General features: G+C 39.1%; 1 protein-coding gene across 1 annotated transcript in view; it reads left to right on the forward strand.

Moving 5' to 3' along the window:
- The window catches only part of TXNDC16 (thioredoxin domain containing 16), a 115,614-nt gene that overhangs the window by 13,069 nt on the left and 80,762 nt on the right, over positions 1-21,783 (forward strand). The window contains exons 5-6 of the mRNA XM_028099704.2: positions 4,658-4,731; positions 5,567-5,641. Coding sequence (XP_027955505.1) covers positions 4,658-4,731; positions 5,567-5,641 — 149 coding nt within the window. The remainder of the gene's footprint in view (positions 1-4,657; positions 4,732-5,566; positions 5,642-21,783) is intronic.

Here is a 21,783-nt window from a genome sequence, read left to right on the forward strand (position 1 = left end):
ACATTCAACTATTTATTTTCTATTAGCACAAACTGAGGTACCAAAATTGAGGTAATTGAAATATTTTTCCTTTTCTATTCTTCTAGGTCTTTATAATGGCTTATGTTGCAGTTTTTCCTTTATTTTTAGAACAGAGTCAAAACAACCTAACTTGAAATGACATATTTAATTTTTTTCTCAAAAGGATGTTTAAACTTGTCATTGAGTATTATGGAAAATTTCCACATGCATCATAGATTAGATAGTTCCGTGAGCTTTTCATTTACTTTAATCTTAGAATTTGTACCTCAGAAAATTGAATGATTAAAACCCAGTGATTATTAAATTCTCTCAGATTAGTGTCTACCTGACTTTCTGTGTACATTTATTCTTTCTTAGTTCACTAGCCTTCTACCTCTGAGAGATGGCTGCTGTCCCACTTGGTCCCTGCAGTTAGCGTTCCCAGGGCAGGGATCCTAGAAAGGTTAACTAACCTTGGCTATTAAAGGGAAACTCTTTCTTCTACCCAGAGAACGCTTCTGACATCAAATGTGTGAGTTTTCCACACCAATCAGTTCTGACACTAGCTGCCCACTTAGCCCAGATCTCAGAGGTTAAGGGTTCAGTCCGATAAGACTGCCCTCCACTTCAGATACCAATCACAAGGAATGGATTCCCAAGTTACCTACAACTTCTGCCTGACTTGGCTACAAATTGGGGGTTCTTACAGCCCCCTCCTTGGGTTCGATAATTTGCTGTAATAACTCACAGGATTGAAGGAAGACACTTTGTTTACTATTACTGATTTATCATAAATGATAGAGCCCTGTAATAGCCCAAAGGACGAGATGCATAGGGTGAGGTCTGGAAGTCTTGAGCAGAGGAGCTTCTGTCCTCTTCTGGTTTGGACTGTGCCACCCTCCTGGTACTTAGATGTGTTCACCATCCTGGAAGCTCTCCAAGTCCTATTGTTTAGGGTTTTTATGGGGGTTCCATTATGTGGACATGATTGATTAAATCTTTGGCCGCTGGTGATTAACTATATCTCCAGCCCTGAGGATAGGAGGTAGGACAGAAAGTTCAACCTTCTAATCATGCCTTTGTCTTTTTGGTGAGCAGTCTTCATCTCCAAGTTATATAGGGGGGGCCCCCAGGGATCAGTCACCTCATTAGCATGCAGAAAGATACTCTTAAACACTGCAGGGGTTTCCAAGAGTCTTAGAAGCTCTTATATAAGGAACTGGGGTTAAAGACCAAATATTAGAACAAAAGATACTCCTAACACTCCTATCACTCAGGAAATAACAAGGGTTTTAGGAGCCCTGTGTCAGGAACCAGGGGCAAAAACCAATTATCTATTTCTTATTATATCACTGCTTAATACTTTAAAAAAATCTTTTTTTATGTCAATTTTATATGTACCTTTGTTAACTTTAAACAACTGATTACACTCTAGAATGATAATGGTGCTCATCTTTGAGGAGCTTTTAATAAAATTCTAAAGTTTAGAAATAAAATACTAGGTTAGTAGGACATTCAGAAGGGATAATCATGCTGTTTATCTAGTAGCTAGTAACTGTGTACCTAGTAACTAGAATAGAATATTAAGGTTCATGCCCAGGGTGTTGCCTTTATGAACAAACAAAACTTAAAGTCTTGATTTTACAGTTGAGGATGCTAAGCTATGTGGAAAGGAGACTAGTGTATAAGACAGACCTATATCGAGGACCTAACTCACTCTCTGGCACATAATAGATGCTGGGTAAATAAATGTTTATGACATTGAAATGACCTGACTTTATTTAGTCTTTTAGATAGATATGTGACTAAGATCCAGTCTATTTCCTTGAAGAATTTAGATTCTAAATAGGGGAGAAAAAACACATTCACAAATCATCTCAGTAATTAGCAGAACATAATCATTGTAATAGTTACAAATAAAATGCCATTTAGGTTTAAAGGAAGGGAAACTCATATCTAATCGTCAGGGCAGAAGGTTATGTATAGTAGTGGGAAAGACTTGACAAAAAGTAGCATTTTGAGATCGTCTTTAAAAGTTAAGATTTCAGGAGGCAGACATAGATGAAGAAAACACTAAAATATAAATTGGACTAAATGTTCCCGTTAAGACAGAGATTGCCAAGCTGGGTATGATAACCAAACCCAACTCTGTACTATTTAGAAATGCATCTTGAAATACAGGCTTTAGACATCTTCGAAGTAAATGAAGGGAAAAGATGTATCATGTAAGTGATGACCAAAAGAAAGCTGGTATAGCTATCTCATTATATCAAAGCAGATTTTAAAACAAAAAACCTTTGAATCATCTTTGACTTTTCGTTTTGTCATAACCAAGCCATCAAGAAATCTTTAGGTTCTATTATCAAAACTTCCCAAATCTGACCCCTCCCTCCCCTTGTCTAAACCTTCATCACTTCTCATCTGGGAAACTATAGTAGCCTTCTAATAATTGGTATTTCTCCTTTCACTCTTGTCCCACTAAACTTTTCTCCACACATAAGTCATATGTGTCAGGTCCCTTTGCTACCCCTTCAGAAAGGTTTCCCGTTAATAGTTAGGATAAAATAGAAACTCTTCACTCTTGTGGACACTGGCTTCCTCTGATTTCATTTTTTTGTCCCTTTACCTTACTTAGTTTGTTCCTGACACCTACAGGTCATCTTTTTGTTACCTGAACCTGCTGGAAATGTTATTTCCACAAGGCCTTTGCAAATATTTTCCCTTCTGCTTAGAACTCCTCTCTTCCACACATTTATATGATAATCATATGCATCATTCCATTCCTTCTGTTCTTTGTGCAAAGGTTATCCCCTCCCCCAAGCCTTCCTTGATTACCTATCTAAAATGTCCTGTCACACACTATCCCCTTACTTTTTTTTCCCTATATGGGACTTAACACTACATACTAGTTTTTAAAATTGTCTGTCTCTACTTTTAGAATGTAAGTTCTAAAGATAAAGATCTTTATTTGGAGCCTAACGGTACCCCAGTGACTAGGAGAGTGACTAACATATGGTAGGTGTTCATATATATGTTGAATGGGATGAATGGAAAAAAAAATCTATTGTCATAATGTCAATCATCACCTATGCTCTGACTTTTAAAAATTCTTGCTAACATTCAGTTTTTTGGCAGGTGTAGCTGTATTCTGACTTTTAATTCTAATTCTTTATTCCTAATATTTTTTTCTGAGTGTCAGTTCTCCTTTTGTAGCTTTTGAAAATAAATGTGGCTTCCCCAGTTGTCATTCTACTTCCTCAAACTCCATTAAAATTAAATTGAACGACACACACAAAACCCCAAACCCATGGGGCGCCTGGGTGGCTCAGTTGGTTAAGCAACTGCCTTCAGCTCAGGTCATGATCCTGGAGTCCTGGGATCGAGTCCCGCATCGGGCTCCCTGCTCAGTGGGGAGTCTGCTTCTCCCTCTGACCCTCCCTCTTCTCATGCTCTCTCTCTCTGTCTCATTCTTTCTCTCTCAAGTAAATAAAATCTTTAAAAAAAAACCCAACAAACCAAAAAAACAACAACAAAAACAACCCCAAACCCATTTTAAAAAATCAAACAAAAACAAACTCTAAAATGAAATAACTTTTTCTTCCAGCCTTAGTTTAAGTTTTGTTGGTGGCTACCCATTGCCCCATCTTGAAACCTCTTTGTTTTCTTTATCTCTTTCCTTCCCCCTCTATCCCAGGCTGCATACACATGCCTCTTCTTCTCCCTAGTTCGCCTTACTGGATTGGTGAGAAATCTCTTGAACTTCTTCTGTCCTTCTCTGCTTTACTTCAGGTGCCAGTCATCCTTGCCCTGTACTGATGTGATATTTGTTTAACCTGCCTCCTTATCTTTGTGCTCTCTTGCCTTCCACTGTATCTTCATGTTGCTGCCAGGATTATTCTTATATTTTTGACACAGAGTCTAGATTATAAATTATCAAGGGCTGTTAGGCCTGCTGTGATGTCATCAGTGATTAGGGTTCATTCTTTCTGTGGCACCATGCTCAGCATGGGTTTCTCTCTTTAAAGACATTTTATGGTCCATGATTACTGCTGGTGCCCCAGCTGCCTTGTCTGTTTTTTGTCAGGAAGAAGTGGAAAAAGAGTATAAGTTAGCTCCCTTTTAAGAACCATCTGGAATCCAACCCCAGTGACTTCGAACACTGGCCATCTGTAGCTGTTGGGGAGTCCGGAAAAGTCTTTCATTGGGGCACTTGTGTTTAGGGAAGTTCTGGTAGTAGAACAAAAGGAAGGCTGGATTTTGGATAAGAAACCAGCAGTATCTTTATTCCAGCTGCTGAGATGCTTTCATGCTCCCAACTTAACCACTTACTTCTGCTTCTTGGCTTTTACCCATGATTTTTTTTGTCCCGCCTTCATTGTTTCTTTCCTTTTCTACTTGGTTACTTCCTACTTGTTCCATAAGTATTCTCTCAGGTATAATTAAATAGAACTCTTAGGTGTAGAAATAATTCCTTTCTCGGGGTTACCTCAAGCACTTGAATAAATAAGCAATTATAGGATACAAATCAGAAAGAAAAGTAAAATAAAAAATTTGACCCGGAGACAGATTGTGCTGTTTAATTTTCCTTCTTGTTTCCCTAACCAAGAAACTTGACTTTTTGATATATACTCTAAACCTTAAATATAATCTTTTAAAGGTTAATTGTGTCAAAGAAGAAACATCAAGATACTGTGGAAAAGAAAAAGATTTGGTGAAAGCATATTTATTCAGGTAAAGTATTTTTTTGAGTGTGATAGGCGGATATAAAGCTATACTTCTAGAATATTAAAATATACAAAATATCACCAAGCCAGAATAAAGTTGTATACAGTTGCGGGGGGAGGTCACATGAAGCTTAGCAAATAGTCTAAGTCATAGATTTGTTACCTGTGCTTCAGCTTCCTTATCTATAAAATGAGGTAAAATAGCTGTAAAACCTACCTCACAGGCTTGTTTTGAATATTACATGAGAATTCTTATGTAAACTCCTACTATAAGTGCCTGGAAAGTAAGCCCGTCACAAATTTCGTGTTTCAAATAGATCTGTCAGGTCCATATTTGGGTGTGAAAGAAATGTATTTTTGAGAGATCTGCCAATGTCCCAGTTAGAGATTCCTCTCCACTTTGGTCTGCTAGTCTCTCAGGTTTCTCAGAGTCTTTTTCTCAAACTGTTGGGATTTGGCCCAAGAAGTGGGGACATATTCTGTCTCCTCAGAGATCAACTGCTAAGGACAGTTCTTTTTCTCTCCTACTTGTCTCCTTCCCAGCCCATTTAGGGAAAGTGTGTGTATGTGACTGGGAGGTTGGTAGGAAGCCTTGTTGAGACTCCTGTGTTTTCCCAGTCTTTTTGCCTAGCCCAGGGTCTGGGCTCTTCAAAGTCAACATATTTATTGAGTGTATATTCGATAAATATTTTTGTGTATTTTATGGTCAGCACGCTGGTAGGTGAGGTGCATGGGATAATGTATAACACCCAGGCTCTAACATCAAGAACTTAAAACCTATTAGACAAGAAAAATGAATTCCAAGGAAATATTTCTGTAATGCTTTTTAAATTTTTTTATAGGGGCAACATCTTACTCAGAGAATTCCCTACTGATACCTTGTTCGATGTGAATGCCATCGTTGCTCATGTTCTCTTGTAAGTACAGGGGGTACACATTCATTTATTGTTATTTATCTCTTGATTTAATTTGAGGCAGCCACAATCTATTAAAATATTTTAGGGTTTTAACATTATATTTGTAGACATTCATTTCACACAAACTCCTGGTCTATCTTCTCCCTATGTAGAGGATCTAAAATGTCTTGAATGGCAAAGGATACAGAAACATCTTTGTATAAAAATGGGAGAGGACACAATCACATGGTCATAGTATTGCTTTTGCTTTTGAATATAACTGTGGAGTAAGGATTTTACCAGGTAAAAAGCTCATCTTTGCTATTCTCACTGGGATTTTTAAAAATGTCTGGCATGCTTCTCACCCTAGCCTTATTTTTCTGGAGTCTGTAGCTTTGTGCCTACTCAGTAGGTGCAGAAACAGTGCAAATAGTACCAGCACACATTTTAGTGTTTAGTGAGAGAGAGAGAATCTAAATTTCCATTCTTTTTTTTTTTAAAGATTTTATTTATTTATTTGAGAGAGAGAATGAGAGATAGAGAGCACGAGAGGGAAGAGTGTCAGAGGGAGAAGCAGACTCCCTGCTGAGCAGGGAGCCCAATGTGGGACTCGATCCCGGGATTCCAGGATCATGACCTGAGCTGAAGGCAGTCGCTTAACCAACTGAGCCACCCAGGCGCCCTGTGGAGTCCATTCTTGCAATCTCTCCCTGAATGAAGTCTGGTTTCCTCTTCGGTGACACAGCTAGAAGCTACGACTTAATCAGGGACACAAGTTTACGTGGACTTGTCCAGTTTAATGTTGTGTTAGGACTGCTGGGTACTAAGACTTTTGCTGACATTGAATATCTTTGTTGTCTGCTTGGCTCCCCTCTTCCTTCTCTCGGACTGGATTCCCATAAAAATTGGGTGAAAGTTAAATGACAAGAAATTCAGAACTTACAGGTGAAAAGTTGTGGTTATCACTTTGCAAATGGACACTTTTAAATGTTCCAGTACTCATCATATATAAATGAAAAGATTTTAGAAATCCCTGACAACCATGGAGCCTAAGGCCTGTAGACTAAGAAACCAATTGTAAAGAGTGAATGGTGGCCTTTTGGAGAGGAATTCCAAAGAACTGATATGGCTTCTGTTCTCTAGGAATTTAGTGTTTTGTTACATAGATACAGAAACAGGAAATATTATGTAGTAAGTAAATTGGTAGTAATTTGTGTGCACGAGAGCTTAAGAATCCACAGCATAGGGAAGAGTTACTTGTGTCTAGAATGAAGATGGATATTTGTTAAGAAGGCTTCCTGGTGGAGGTGGCACCTGGGATAAATCTCAAAGGATAAGTGGGAGTTTGCTTGGTGAAGAAACAGAAGGTGGGGAAAGCAGGGGAAACTGAACAAAGGCATGGAGGTTAGAATACTTTGGAGGGGGGGCAGTTTTTTTTTAAATAAATTTTTTAGAAGATTTTATTTTTTTGAGAGAGAGAGAGCAGGGGGAGGGGTAGAGGGAGAAACAGACTCCCTGCTGAGCAGGGAGCCCAGTGTGGGCTGAAATCATGACCTGAGCCAAAGGCAGATGCTTAACTGACCTGAGCCACCCAGGCGCCCCATGGAGGGGGGCAGTTTTTACTGGAGTATGAAATGTGAAGCGGGAGATGATAGCAGAAAAGTAGGCATGGGGGTCAGATGAAGGGATCTTTGTTTACCATGTGAAGAGGTTGAGGCTTTGGGGTAGCCACTGAAGGGTGAGGAGTTTGGCTCCAAGCCAGAATCCTTGTGTGACCTATGAGTCCTGACCATAGGCAATTATAGTCATTGTCTGGCAGGCCTCATAGGGGAAAGGTGCCCTGCCCACACCAGACTGTGTGCATGTCCAGTGCATTGTGTTTTCTAGAGAAAATTGAGGTCCAAGACTCAGGCACCTAGGCCAGACATGCTCATATATAACCTGTATTTTTAGCCCAAGTGTCTCCATTCAGAGGCCTCATTATCAGGGACCTTGACTGAGGCACCTTCCAGGTGCTTCTGCTAAGAACTCCTTACCAGGGGTCTTTGGTTGAGGCACTTTTCTCCACTTGACTCGGTATCTTTCCACTTCTGGCTCTTCCCCCTTTCTTTCTCCTCAGCCCATGAGTCCATAAAGAGTCAGGAGCCTTTTGTTTGGGGCCCCTTGGAATGAGATGCCTCCCTGCACCTGCACTGCACCCACCTGACCCTTGCCTAATGCTGGCCCATGGCGGGTGGGGCAAGGAATGGAGCAGAACTGGTGCCTCTCTTTTGGCCTCTGGCTTGCGCTATCACAGTGAGTGAATAAAGGCTTGATTATTACTTTAAGGTTTGGCTCACTGTCCTGACCACCTCAAAACGTGATTGTTCAACAGAGGATTGTAGGCAGATAAGTGATATACTCAGATTAGTACTTTCGAGCTCTTTCTCGATTTGTGAGACCGATTTGTGAAGTTCAAGCACACATAGAGACCATTGTGTGTCCATTATACAATCTAGGGAGGTAAAATAGAGATAACAAAGAGGGGGTTTTCTTTTTAATGCCTAGGAGGTGAAATTAACTGGATTTGCTAAGAGCTAATTTGGTAACAATCAGCAAAACTACAAACTTGAACTTACTCCCTAATCTCTTCTTTTCTGTCTTTCCAATCTCACTCAACCCCAAATCCTCTCTGATCAACATCTGAAGTAGGCAAGGAAGAAGAACAGATTGACAGGGGAAGATGAGCCTACTTTAACAGGGGAATGCCCATCAGATTTGAGACTCAAGTAGGGATCTGTGGGAGTTTGAACCCCTGAGGAGTACAGATGTGGGTGTAGTCAACATACAGGTTATCCAGGGAGCATCTTATACAATACCAACACTTATGGGAAGAAGAAACTGATGGGGAAAAATAAATGTCAAGGAGGTAGAATTCCAAAGAGGCAAGGTCCTCATTTTAATTTAAAATGTAAGAAAAAATGACTTGTAGAATATAGTATTTTACAAAAATTCTCAGTAGTGATATTTAGAATGTTGAAGAACTGTGCTAAATGTGCCATGTCATGGCTGCACCTTCCAAATAACCATGAGGGGAAAAAAAATACCTTTCAATCTATCATTCTACTTTTATGTGCTAAAACCATCAGTTTGAAATATCCAGTGCCTGGCAAGCAGTTTCTCTCTCTGTACTCTTGCCGGTGCATACTATTCATTGAAGTGGACCCGAACTGCTGTTTGGAATCTTTTGCCCATTTTTCTATCATGCTTGAACTTTATTAACTTCTAGATACTTTTTTTTTTTTTTTAAGATTTATTTTAGAGAGGGAGAGAGTGCACAAGTGAGTGGGGGAAGGGGCAGAGGGAGAGAATCTTCTAAGCGGGGAGTCATCCCCAATCTCTTCTTTTCTGTCCCATGACCCATGAGGTCACGACCTGGGCTGAAACCAAGAGTTGGAGGCTTAACACACTGAGTCACCCAGGTGCTGCTAGATACTTTCTTTATATGAAGGAGACACAAACTAGATTTCCCCCCAAGTTTGTCATTTATCATTTGAATTTCCCTATTTTTTTTTTTTTAAGATTTTATTTATTTGAGAGAGAGAGAGTGCACATGTGGGAGAGTACAGGGGGAGGGGCAGAGGTACAGAGAGAATCTCAAATAGACTCCATGCTGAGCACAGAGCCCCATGTGGGACTTGATCTCACGACCCTGAGATCATGACCTGAGTTGAAATCGAGTCAGATGCTTAACCAGTTGAACCACTGAGATGCCCCTGAATTTCCCTATTCTTTAAAGAATTATCTGGTCATATTTATCTTTTCTCTTCTGAATTATAGGTTTTAAGTTTTACTGTGGTTTCCTTTATGCTTTTGTTTCAAAGGAATTTGCCCATTTAAAAAAATAATAGATTTTGTTTATACATTTTTCCAGTTTTATTTTTTATTTATTTTCAAGTTTTTATTTAAATTCCAGTCAACATCCAGTGTAATTATTAGTTTCAGGTGAAGGATTTAGTGATTCATCACTTACATATAACACCCAGTGTTCATCACAACTAGTGCCCGCCTAATATCCATCGCCCATTTAGCCCATCCCCGGCCTACCTCCCTCCATCAATCCTCCGTTTATTCTCTATAGTTAAAGGCCTGTTTTATTGTTTGCCCCTCTCCCCTCCCCGCCATGTTCATTTGTTTTGTTTCTTAAATTCCACATATGAATGAGAACATATGGCATTTGTCTTTTTCTGACTGACTTATTTTGCTTAGCATAATACACTCTGGGTCCATCCATGTTGTTGCAAATGGCAAGATTTCATTCTTTTTGATGGCTAAGTAATATTCCATTACACACACACACCCCACATATACATCACATCTTCTTTATCCATTCATCAGTTGATGGACATTTGGGTTCTTTCCATAATTTGCCTGTTGTTAATAATGCTGCCATAAACATTGGGGTGCATGTATCCCTTAAAATCAGTATTTTTGTAGTGCAGGTGCTGAATCCTAGGGTAATTTTATTTTTAATTTTGTGAGGAACCTCCATACTGTTTTCCAGAGTGACCACACCAGTTTGCATTCCCACCAACCCTGCAAGAGGGTTCCCCTTCCCCTGCATCCTCGCCAACATCTGTTGTTTCCTGTGTTATTTTTAGCCATTCTGACAAGAGTGAGGATATGATATCTCATTGTAGTTTCTATTTGTATTTCTCTGATGATGAGTGATGTTGAGCATCTTTTCATGTGTCTGTTAACCATCTTGATGTCTTCTTTGGAAATATGTCTATTCACGTCTTCTGCCCATTTCTTAACTAGGTTATGTGTTTTTTTGGGTATTGAGTTTGTTAAGTTCTTTTTTTTTTTAAATTTTTTTGAAAGATTTTATTTATTAATTTGAGAGAGGGAACACAAACAGGGGGAGTGGGAGAGGGAGAAGCAGGCTTCCCGCACAGCAGGGAGCCTGATGCGGGACTCGATCCCAGGACCCCGGGATCATGACCCGAGCCGAAGGCAGACACTTAATGACTGAGCCACCCAGGCGCCCCAAGTTTGTTAAGTTCTTTATAGATTTTAGATACTAACCCTTTATCCGATATGTCAATTGCAAATATCTTCTCCCATTCCGTAGGCTGCCTTTTAGTTTTGTTGATTGTTTTTGTTGCTGTGAGGGAACTTTTTATCTTGGTGAAGTCCCAATAGTTCATTTTTGCCTTGCTTTCCCTTGCTTCCGGAGATGTATGTCATAGGAAGTTGCTATGGCTGATGTCAAAGAGGTTAGTGCCTATGTTCTCCTCTAGGATTTTGATGGTTTCCTGTCTCGTATTTAAGTCTTTAATCCATTTTGAATTTATTTTTGTGTAAGGTGTAAGAAAGTGGTCCAGTTTCATTCTTCTGCATGTTGCTGTCCAGTTTTCCTGACACCATTTGTTGAAGAGACTGTCCTTTTTCCATTGGATATATTTTTTTGTTTCTCCTTTTTTAAAATTATTTTTTATTTATTTTTTAATTTTTTAAATTTCATTTTATTTATTGTGTTATGTTAGTCACCATACAGTACATCATTAGTTTTTTGATGTAGTGATCCACGATTCATTGTTTTCATATAACATCCAGTTTTGTTGAAACTGACCGTAGAGTTGTAGGTCTATTTCTGGGTTTTCTATTCTGTTTCATTGATCTATGTGTCTGTTTTTGTGCCAGTACCATACTCTCTTGATGACTACAGCTTTGTAATATAACTTGAAGTTCAGTATTATGATGTCTCCAGCTTTGCTTTTCTTTCTCAAGGTTGCTTTGGCTATTCAGGGTCTTTTGTGGTTCCATACACATTTTAGGATTATTTGTTCTAGCTCTATGAAAATTGCTGGTGATATTTTGATAGGGATTGCATTAAATGTGTAGATTTCTTTGGGTAGTATAGACATTTTAACAATATTTGTTTTTCCAGTCCATGAGCATGGAATGTTTCTTTGTGTCCTCTCTAATTTCTTTCATAAGTGTTCTATAGTTTTCAGGGTACAGCTCTTTTACCTTTTTGGTTAGGTTTATTCCTAAGTATTTTACTGTTGTGCAACTGTAGATGGGATTGATTCCTTGATTTCTTTTTCTGCTGCTTCATTATTGGTGTATAGAAATGCAATAGATTTCTGTACATTGACTTTGTATCCTGTGACTTTACTGAATTCGTGTATTTCTTGCAATTTTTTGGTGGCATCTTCAGGTTTTCTACATAGAGTGTTATGTCATCTGCAATTAGTGAGTTTGACTTCTTCCTTACCAATTTGGATGCCTTTTATTTCTTTTTGTTATCTGTTTGCTGAGGCTAGGACTTGTAGTACTATGTTAAATAACAGTGGGGAGAGTGGACACCCCTGCCTTGTTCCTGACTGTAAAGGAAAAGCCTTCAGTTTTTCCCCATTGAGGATAATATTAGCTGTGTGGGTCTTTCATATATGACCTTTATGATATTGAGGTAATTTCCCTCTATCCCTACATTATTGAGGGTTTTTATCAAGAAGGATGCTGTACTTTGTCAAATGCTTTTTCTGTATCTATTGAGAGGATCATATGGTTCTTATCCTTTCTTTTATTAATGTGGTATGTCACGTTGACTGATTTGAGAATTGAACCTCCCTTGCAACCTAGAAATATATCCCACTTGATTATGGTGAATGATTCCTTTAATGTACTGTTGGATGGATTTGATATGCTAGTATTTTGTTGACAAGTTTTATATCCATGTTCATCTGGGATATTGGCCTATTCTCTTTTTTAGTGGGGTCTTTATCTGGGTAACACTGGCTCTGTAGAATGAGTTTGGATGTTTTCCTTCCATTTCTCTTTTTTTAGAAGAATAGGTATTAATTCTTTAAATGTTTGGTGGAATTCCCCTATGAAGGCATCTGGCCCTGGACTTTTGTTTGATGGGAGATTTTTGATTACTGATTAAATTTCTTTGCTGTGTATTGATGTGTTCAAGTTTTCTATTTCTTCCTTTTTCAGTTGGTGGTTTATATGTTTCTAGGATATTATCCATCTCTTCCAGATTACCCAATTTCTTGGCATATAGTTTTTCATAATATTCTCTTTAATTGTTTATATTTCTGTGGTGGTGGTTGTGATCTCTTTTATTCACAATTTTATTCATTTGGGTCTTTTTTCTTTTTGATAAGTCTGGCTAGGGGTTTATCAGTTTTATTAGTTTTTTCAAAGAACCATCTCCGATTTCATTGATCTTTTCTGTTTTTTTTTTGTTGTTGTTTCTATGTCATTTATTTCTCCTCTAATCTTTATTATTTCCCTTCTGCTGCTGGTTTTAGGCTTCATTTGTTGTTCTTTTTCTAGCTCCTTTAGGTGTAAGGTTAGGTTGCATATTTAAGATTTTTCTTCTTTTTTTTTTTAAAGATTTTATTTATTTATTCATGAGAGACAGACAGAGAGAGAGAGGCAGAGGGAGAAGCAGGCTCCCCGCTCAGCAGGGAGCCCGATGCGGGACTCGATCCCAGGACCCTGGGATCATGACCTAAGCCAAAGGCAGATGCTTAACCATCTGAGCCACCCAGGCGCCCTAAGATTTTTCTTGCTTCTTGAGATATGCCTGTATTGCTCTATACTTCTCTCTTAGGACCCTTTTGCTGTTTCCCAAAGGTTTTGTATTTTTTCCTTATTCTATATTTTGCAAATTTTACTCTGATATGTCTTGGTGTTGGCCTGCTTTTGTTGATTTTGATGGCAGTTCTCTGTGCCTTCTTGATTTGGATATCTGTTTCCTTTCCCAGATTGGGGAAGTTTTCAGCTGTAATTTCCTCAAATAAACCTTCTGCCCTCTTTTCCCTCTTCTTCTGGGACTCCTATGATACGAATGTTATTATGCTTTATGGAACTGCTGAGTTCCCTAGGTCTGCATTCATGATCCAATATTTTTTTTTCCCTCTTCAGCTTCATTATTTTCCATAATTTTATCTTCTGTATCACTTATTTGTTCCTATTCTTCTTCCATCCTCGTGGTCATTACATCCAGTCAGTTTTGCATCTTGGTTATTGCAGTTTTCATTTCAGCCTGACTAGGTTTTAGGTCTTTTATCTCTTTGTCAAGGGTCTCCCTGGTGTCTTCTTTGCTTTTCTCAAGCCCAACTAGTATCCTTATGATTGTTGCTTTATATTCTGGATCAAGAATATTACTTATATTTGTTTTGATTAGATCCCTGGCCATGACCTTTTCTTGTTTTTTTTTTTTGGGATGAATTCCTCTGTCTTGGCATTTTATCTAGGTCTCTGTCTTCTTCTTTGTGTTAGGAAATCCTGTTATGGGGGCACCTGGGTGGCTCAGTCGGTTGAGCATCTGCCTTTGGCTTGGGTCATGATCCCAGGGTCCTGGGATTGAGCCCCACATCGGGCTCCCTGCTCAGCAGAGAGTCTGCTCTCCCTCTTTCTCTGCTGCTCCCTCTGCTTATGCTTTCTCTCTCTCTGTCAATTAAATAAATAAAATCTTAAAAACAAACAAACAAAAATGAAAGCCTGTTATCTTTCCTGCTCTTGAGAGTAATGGTTTTATGAAGAAGAGGTCCTATGCTGTCCAGGGCCTGGTGCTTCAGGAAGTGTTTCAGAGTGTGCACTGTGCTACGGTGTGTTTTGGCACCTCTTTCCTACAGGTCAGTCCTCTTCAGAGTTTCTCCTTGCCTGCAGTGGCGAGTGTTTGGACCTTGGCCAGAGTGTGGTTAGTTTTAACTAGTTGTATTCTGGTCTGTTTGTTAAGAGAGACCCAATGCTATTTCCACTAGAGCTGAAGCTTTGTAGAACCTTATGGTTAATAGATGTGCTATGTGGGGGGTAGTGGGGGTTGTGCTGGTCTTCTTGGGGAGGAGCCCACCATGCTGGTTCTCAGGCACACTTGCCCAAGAAAGCCGCACCAGCAGAGCACAGGGGGTAGGGCTTGGTGTAAGCTGTTTAGCCGCCACTGTTGGCTCTGTGCTGCTTACTGAAATTAGTTTATGCTGAGGGGTGAGGGAGGGAAATGGGGCAGCCCTCTTCCTTGTCCTTAGAGAGGGGAATACACACCTGCTGCTGTCCGGGAAGCCCTTCCAGAAGAGCAAAGAATCTCCCCTTGTGTGTCCCTGGCATTCCTCAGATCCCTGCCTTTCCCCTGTCTGTGTCCAGCATGGCCACCCACGTGGTAGCACAGTGCACCTTGGGGTCTATCCCAGGTAGATTAGATGAGTTTTAAAACTCCAAACTTTAGGGACCTGGCATGGTGGGAACCTGAGCTGGTCCTCTAGGGCAGGGTCTCACTGTACTGGGAGTGATGCAGGTTTGTCTCAGAAGGGCAGTCGCACCAAAGTGCAGGGGTTTGGAGTTTGGTATAAAGCACAGCAAAAAGCTGGTGTCCAGGTTAGCTGCCCTCAGCAGGTGTCTTTGCACCTATGCTGAGAGGCGGGGGAGGGAAATAGTGCCCACTAACTCTTTAGTTGACCTCTCTCAGATGCGCTCCAAGAATGGGGAACTGCTTTCCCCAGTGGGTCCCAGGGAATCCTCTGATCACAACATCTGCCCCCAGGCTATCTGCCCTCCTTCTCCACAGGAGAACTGCAGCCCCTGCCAGGCTCCACACCAGCCCTGCTGTGGACGGCTAAAACTCTAGTCTTTGAGACCCACTGGTTATCAAAAAAAAAAAATCTTGTAAATCAGCTCCTCTCGTTTTCCCAGTCAGTGGCTTTGGGGAAGTGTTTTCCTTATGCAGTCCCCTGTGCACTCCTCTCTCTCTCTCCCTCTCTCCTTCCCTCCCCCCACCTCTCTCTCTTTCTCCCTCCCTCCCTCCTCTGTCTGTGACCAGGGCTCCCTCCCCTCTGCAGCACCCCTGATCTCTTTCTCCCCCAGACCACATCTCTGCACCTCCTACCTTCCATGCTATGTCTTCTTCCCTCTCTCTAGTTGTGCAGTTTATTCTGTCAGTCCTCAGATCAATGTCTTGGGTATTCAAAATGATTTGATATTTATCTACCTGTGTTTGAGGGATGAGGCAAATCTAGGGTCCTCCTACTCCATTTTAGCTCCTCCTCTACTTTTTCCAGCTTTAGAATTTTGTCATAAACAAACAACTTGATTAAAGAGAAGAATTAGTAAATCAAACCTAGGTTTGGCAATTTGTAAATTTCTGCCCATGGTACTGGGAATTCTCTCTGTCTGAGATATGGTTAGGAGTGTACAAGACACCACTACTAATCTCTTACCCTTCCAATTTAGAGGATGACCTAGATTTTTTTTAAAGATTTTATTTATTTTAAATTATTTTTTTTAAAGATTTTATTTATTTATTTGAGAGAGAGAGCATGAGGGGGGGAGGGTCAGAGGGAGAAGCATACGCCCTGCTCAGTAGGGAGCCCGATGCTGGACTCAATTCTGGGACTCCAGGATCATGACCCAAGCCGAAGGCAGTCACTCAACCAACTGAGCCACCCAGGCACCCTAAAGATTTTATTTATTTTAGAAGAGAGAAGGAGAGAGAGAGAGAGCATGAGCATAAGCAGAGGGGGGAGCATTGGGGGAGGGGAGAGAAAGACAAGCAGACTCCATGCTAAATGCAGAGCCTGATGTGGGGCTCGACCTCACAACCCTGAGATCATGACCTGAGCCAAAACCGAGAGTTGGATGCTCAACTGACTGTGCCATCCAGGTGCCCCTAGGTTTTGTTTTATTTAGAGCAGTTTTAGATTTAGAGAAAAGTGAGCATATAGTGCAGAGAATTCTGGTATAACTCCTTTCTTTTCTGTACTCAGTTTCCCTTATTGTTAACATTTTGCATTAGTGTGGCACGTTTGTTACAATTGATGAACCAAGATCAATACATTATTAACAAAAGTACATAGTTTACAGTAGAATTCAGGGTTTCTATTGTACAGTTCTGTGAGTTTTGACAAATGTGTAATGACATGTATTCACCATTACAGTATCAAACAGAATAGTTTCACTAGCCCAAAACATTCCCATACTTCACCTATTTATCCCTCCCTTCCACTCCACAACCACTAATCTTTTTACTCTCTCTGTAGTTTTGCCTTTTCCAGAGAGTCATATAGTTGGAATCCTACAAATGTAGGTTTTCAGATTGACTTCTTTCACTTAGCAATATTTATTTAAGTTTCCTCCATGTCTTTTCATGGTTTGATGGCTCATTTTTAAAAAAAATTTAATTCCAGTATACCTAACATACAGTGCTATATTAGTTTCAGGTGTACAAAATAGTGATTCAGCAATTCCATACATCATCCAGTACTTATCATGACAAGTGTGCTCCTTAATCCCCATCACCTATTTCACCCATACCCCCCATCCACCTCCTCTCTGGTAACCATCAGTTTGTTCTCTATAGTTAAGAGTCTGTTTCTTGGTTTGTTTCTTTCTTTTTTTTTTTTCCTTTGCTCTTTTTTTGTTCGTTTGTTTCTTAAATTCTACATATGAGTGAAATCATATGGTATTTGTCTTTCTCTGACTGACTTATTTCACTTAGCATTATACTCTCTAGCTCTATCCAAGTTGTTGCAAATGGCAAGATTTCATTCTTTTTCATGGCTGAATAATATTCCATTGTATATATATACACCACATCGTTATCCATTCATGTATCCATTGATGGACACTTAGGTTGCTTCCATAATTTGGCTATTGTAATTAATGCTGCAATAAACATCGGGGTGCATGTATCCCTTTGAACTAGTGTTTTTATATCCTTTGGGTAAGTACCTAGTAGAGCAGTTGCTGGATCGTAGGGTAGTTCTATTTTTAACTTTTTAAGGAACCTCCATACTGTTTTTCAGAGTGGTTGTACCAGTTTGCATTCCTACCAGCAGTACATGAGGTTCCTTTTCCTCCACATACTCGCCAACACTTGTTTCTTTTGTTTATTTATTTATTTATTTTGAGAGAGAGAGAAAGAGAGAGTGGGGGAGGGGCAGAGAGAGAGAATCTTAAGCAGACTCCATGCCCAGTGCGGAGCCCAACACCAGGTTTGATCTCATGACCCTGAGATCTTGGCCTGAGCCAAAATCAGAAGTCTGGACACAACTAATTGAGGCACCCAGGCACCCCTGTTTCTTGTGTTTTTTATTTTAGCCATTCTAACAGGTGTAAGATAGCCAACAGATATCTCACTGTAGTTTTAATTTGCATTTCCCTGATGATGAGTGATGTTGAGCATCTTTTCATGTGTCTCTTGGACATGTGGATGTCTTCTTTGGGGTAATGTCTGTTTATTTCTTCTGGATGGCTCATTTCTTTTGGTCACTGAATAGTATCCCATTGTATGGTTATACCAGTGTTTGTTTATACTTTCACATATTGAAGACATCTTGGTTGATTCCAAGTTTTGGCAGTTATGAATAAAGCTTCTATAAATGTTCCTGTGTAGGTTTTTTTGTATGGATGTAGTTTTTAACTCATTTGGATAAATACTTTGGGGTGTGATTTCTGGATCATATGGGAGGATTATGTTCAGCTTTGTAAGAAACTGCCAAGCCGTCTTGCAGTGTGGCTGTTACTCTTTTTCATGCACACCTACAATGAGTGAGTGAGTTCCTGTTGCTCCACATCCTTGTCAGCATTTGGTATTGTCAATTTTTTTTTTTAATTTTAACCATTCCAGTTATGATATCTCATTGTTTTAATTTGCAATTTCCTAATTACATATGATGTGCATCTTTTAATATCCTTATTTTCCATCTGTGTATTTTCTTTGGTGGAATATCTATTCAGATCTTTTGCCTATATATATTTTTATTTTTTTAAAGATTTATTTATGGTCCTCTGCTCTATATTGCAGAGGACCATAGGGGAAGGAAGGAAAACTGAATGGGAAGAAATCAGAGAGAGAGACAAACCATTAGAGACTCTGGACTCTGGGAAACAAACTGAGGGTTACAGTGGGAGGATGGGGTAACCAGGTGATGGGTATTAAGGAGGGCACGTGTGGTGATGAGCACTGGGTGTTATACATAACTAATGAATCATTGAACATTACATCAAAAATTAAAAAAAAATATTTATTTTAGAGGGGTGGAGGGGCAGGGGGAGAGGGAGAGAGAGAGAATCTCAAGCAGACTCCCTGCTGAGCGTGGAGCCCTACACGGGGCTCAGTCACACAACCCTGAGATCATGACCTGAGCAAAATCAAGAGTTGGATGCTTAACTGACTGAGTCACTCAGGTGCTCCATCTTTTGCTCATATTTTAATTAGGTTGTTTTGTAATTGTTGAAGTTTTGTGTTTTTGACAACCAAGAATCTTTATTTTTTAATTTTATTATTTTTTTTTACTGAAGTATAATTGACACACAATAGCCTATTAGTGTTTGGTGTACATAATAGTGATTTGATGTTTTTATACGTTGCAAAATTATTCCAGCAATTGCCACCTGTCACCATGTAAAGTTATTATAATACCATTGACTACTGTCACCATGTTGTACATTACATCTCCATGACTTTATTTTTTTATTTTTTATTTTCTTTGCTGCAGCACTTTATTTTCCTCACACAATGATGCTTTGCTGGGGCCTAATGTTTTCTCATGACAGTAGAAAACCAAAATTTACTGTCATATCTTAAAGAATTGAGAATCGGGTACAAAAGCCTTACATAAATTAAAAGGGTGAATAAATTTATAGTTGTAAATGCAAACTGTTTTCCCACAGCAATTAACAGTCCACAGTGTTCTGGCAGGAAAACATTGGGTCTGAAAGGAAAGTGGGTGCTAAGGCTCGGACGTTCCCAAGCCTGTCAGACCAGCAAGGTAGAAGTGACAACTGGTTCAGGACTCTTGCCAGCCTCTAGAGAAATCCTGGAATAGGCAGCTCTTACACATTAATACCCTGCACAGATCAAGAACGTCATGGTCTTGCAGATTCTCATCAAACCAATGGATTTCTCTTTCCATGACTTTATTTTTTTTAAATTTTATTTTATTATGTTAGTCACCATACAATACGTCATTAGTTTTTGATGTAGTGATCCACGATTCACTGTTTTCATATAACGCCCAGTGCTCCATGCAGTCCATGACTTTATTTTATAACTGAGAGTTTGTACCTTTTAATCCCCTTCACCTATTTTGCCCTCAACCCCTCCCACCTTGAGTCTGTTTTGTTCTTTTGTTTTTCAGATTCCACATGTAAGTGAAATCATATAGTATTTGTCTTTCTTTCTTTGACTTCCTTCACTTAGCAGAATACACTCTAGGTCCACATGTTATCTCAAATGGTAAGATTTCATTCTGTTTTGGGTGCCTGGTTGGCTTAGTTGGTTAAGTGTCTGCCTTCAGCTCAGGTCATGATCGCAGGGTCCTGGGATCGAGCCCTCCATCGGGCTCCCTGCTTGGTGGGAAGCCTGCTTCTCCCTCTCCCACTCCCCCTGCTTGTGTTCCCTCTCTCACTGTCTCTCTCTCTCTCTCTGTTAAAATAAATAAATAAAAAATCTTAAAAAAAAAGATTTCATTCTGTTTTATGACTAATACTACATCGTGTGTGTGTATGTGTGTGTGTATCACATTTTTTTAAAAATCCATTCATCCATAGATACTTAGATTGCTTCTATATTTTGGCTATTGTAAATAATGCTGCAATGAATATAGGAGTGCATATATTTTTACAGATTGGTGTTTTTGTTTCCTTCAGATAAATACCCACAAGTGGGATTGCGGGATCACATGGTAGCTCTATTTGTAATTTTTTGAGGAACCTCCATACTGTTTTCCACAGCGGCTGCACCAGTTTACATTCCCACCGACAGTGCACGAGAGTTCCTTTTTCTCTATATCCTCAAGAGCAGTTTTTTAAAAAAAATCTTTTTGATAATAGCCAATCTGACAGGTGTGAGGTAATATTGTGGTTTTGATTTGCATTTCCCTGATGATTAGTGATGTTGAGCATCTTTTCATGCACCTGTTGGCCATCTGTATGTCTTCTTTGGAAAAATGTCTGTTCAAGTCCTCTGCCCATTTTTTTAATTGGGTTATTTGGGGGTTTTTTGATACTAGGTTGTATAAGTCCTTTATATATTTTGGATATTAACTCCTTATTGGGTGTACGATTTGCTAGTATCTTCTTCCATTCAAGAGGTGGTCTTTTCCTTATGATTTTCTTTGCTGTGTAAAAGCTTTTTAGTTTGATATACTCCCATTTGTTTGTTTTAGCTTGTTTTGCTTTTTGCCTGGTCCAAAAAAATATGGCTAAGACAGATATGAAAGAGCTTACTGCCTATGTTTTCTTCCAGGAATTTTATGATTCCAGGTCTTACATTCAAGTCTTTAATCCATTTTATTTTGGTATATGGTGTAATATAGTGGTCCAGTTTTATTCTTTTGCATGTAGCTATCCAGTTTTCCCAACACCATTTAAGAGTTCTTTTGTATAGTTTGAATACAAATTCTTTATTAGACATGTTGCAGATATTCTCTCCCAGGCTTGGCTTTTTTTCATTCTCTTAACAGTATCTTTGACAAAGCAGGAGTTTTTAATAATAATAATGAAGTCCAGCTTAACAATTTTTTCTTTATGGATTGTACTTTCAGTGTTGTATCCAAAAATTCATTGCCAAATCCGAGGTCACCAAGATTTTCTTCTATGTTATCTTCTATAAGTTTTATAGAAGTTTGTATGCTTTACATTTAGATCTATCATTCAATTTACTTATTCCTGTGAAAGTGTAAAGCCGGTGTCTAACTTCATTTGTTTGCATGTGGATATCCAGTTGTTTTAGCTATTCTTTCTTCATTCAATTGCTTTTTCTCCTTTGTCAAAGATGAGACTCTATTTGTGTGGTTTCAGTTTTAAACATAAATCTTTGATGTTTGGAATTTAACTAGTATAGGGATGGATTTAGCTCTATACAAGCCAGGTAGCTACACAGTTGTCTCAGTACAACCGAGATTAGTTAATCTCTTTACTATTCAAGACATTAGCTTTTATACTAAACTCTCATGTGTATATATATATATATACATACATACTAGTACCATTGCTTTAATTATTGAGGCTTTATAATATGAAGGTCCAGCCCCTTCATATTTCTGTTCTCAGAATTGTTTGTTTGTTTTGTTTACTTATGACATTTAAAATTAGCTTGTCCACTTTCTCCCCCTTCCTGACTAAATCCTACTGGCATTAAATTTATAAATTATTTTAGGGACAATTGA

Source organism: Eumetopias jubatus, unplaced genomic scaffold (assembly GCF_037043125.1).
Source record: "Eumetopias jubatus isolate StellerSeaLion01/CBP00866 unplaced genomic scaffold, mEumJub1_p1.0 scaffold_7, whole genome shotgun sequence".
Lineage (NCBI taxonomy): Eukaryota > Metazoa > Chordata > Mammalia > Carnivora > Otariidae > Eumetopias > Eumetopias jubatus.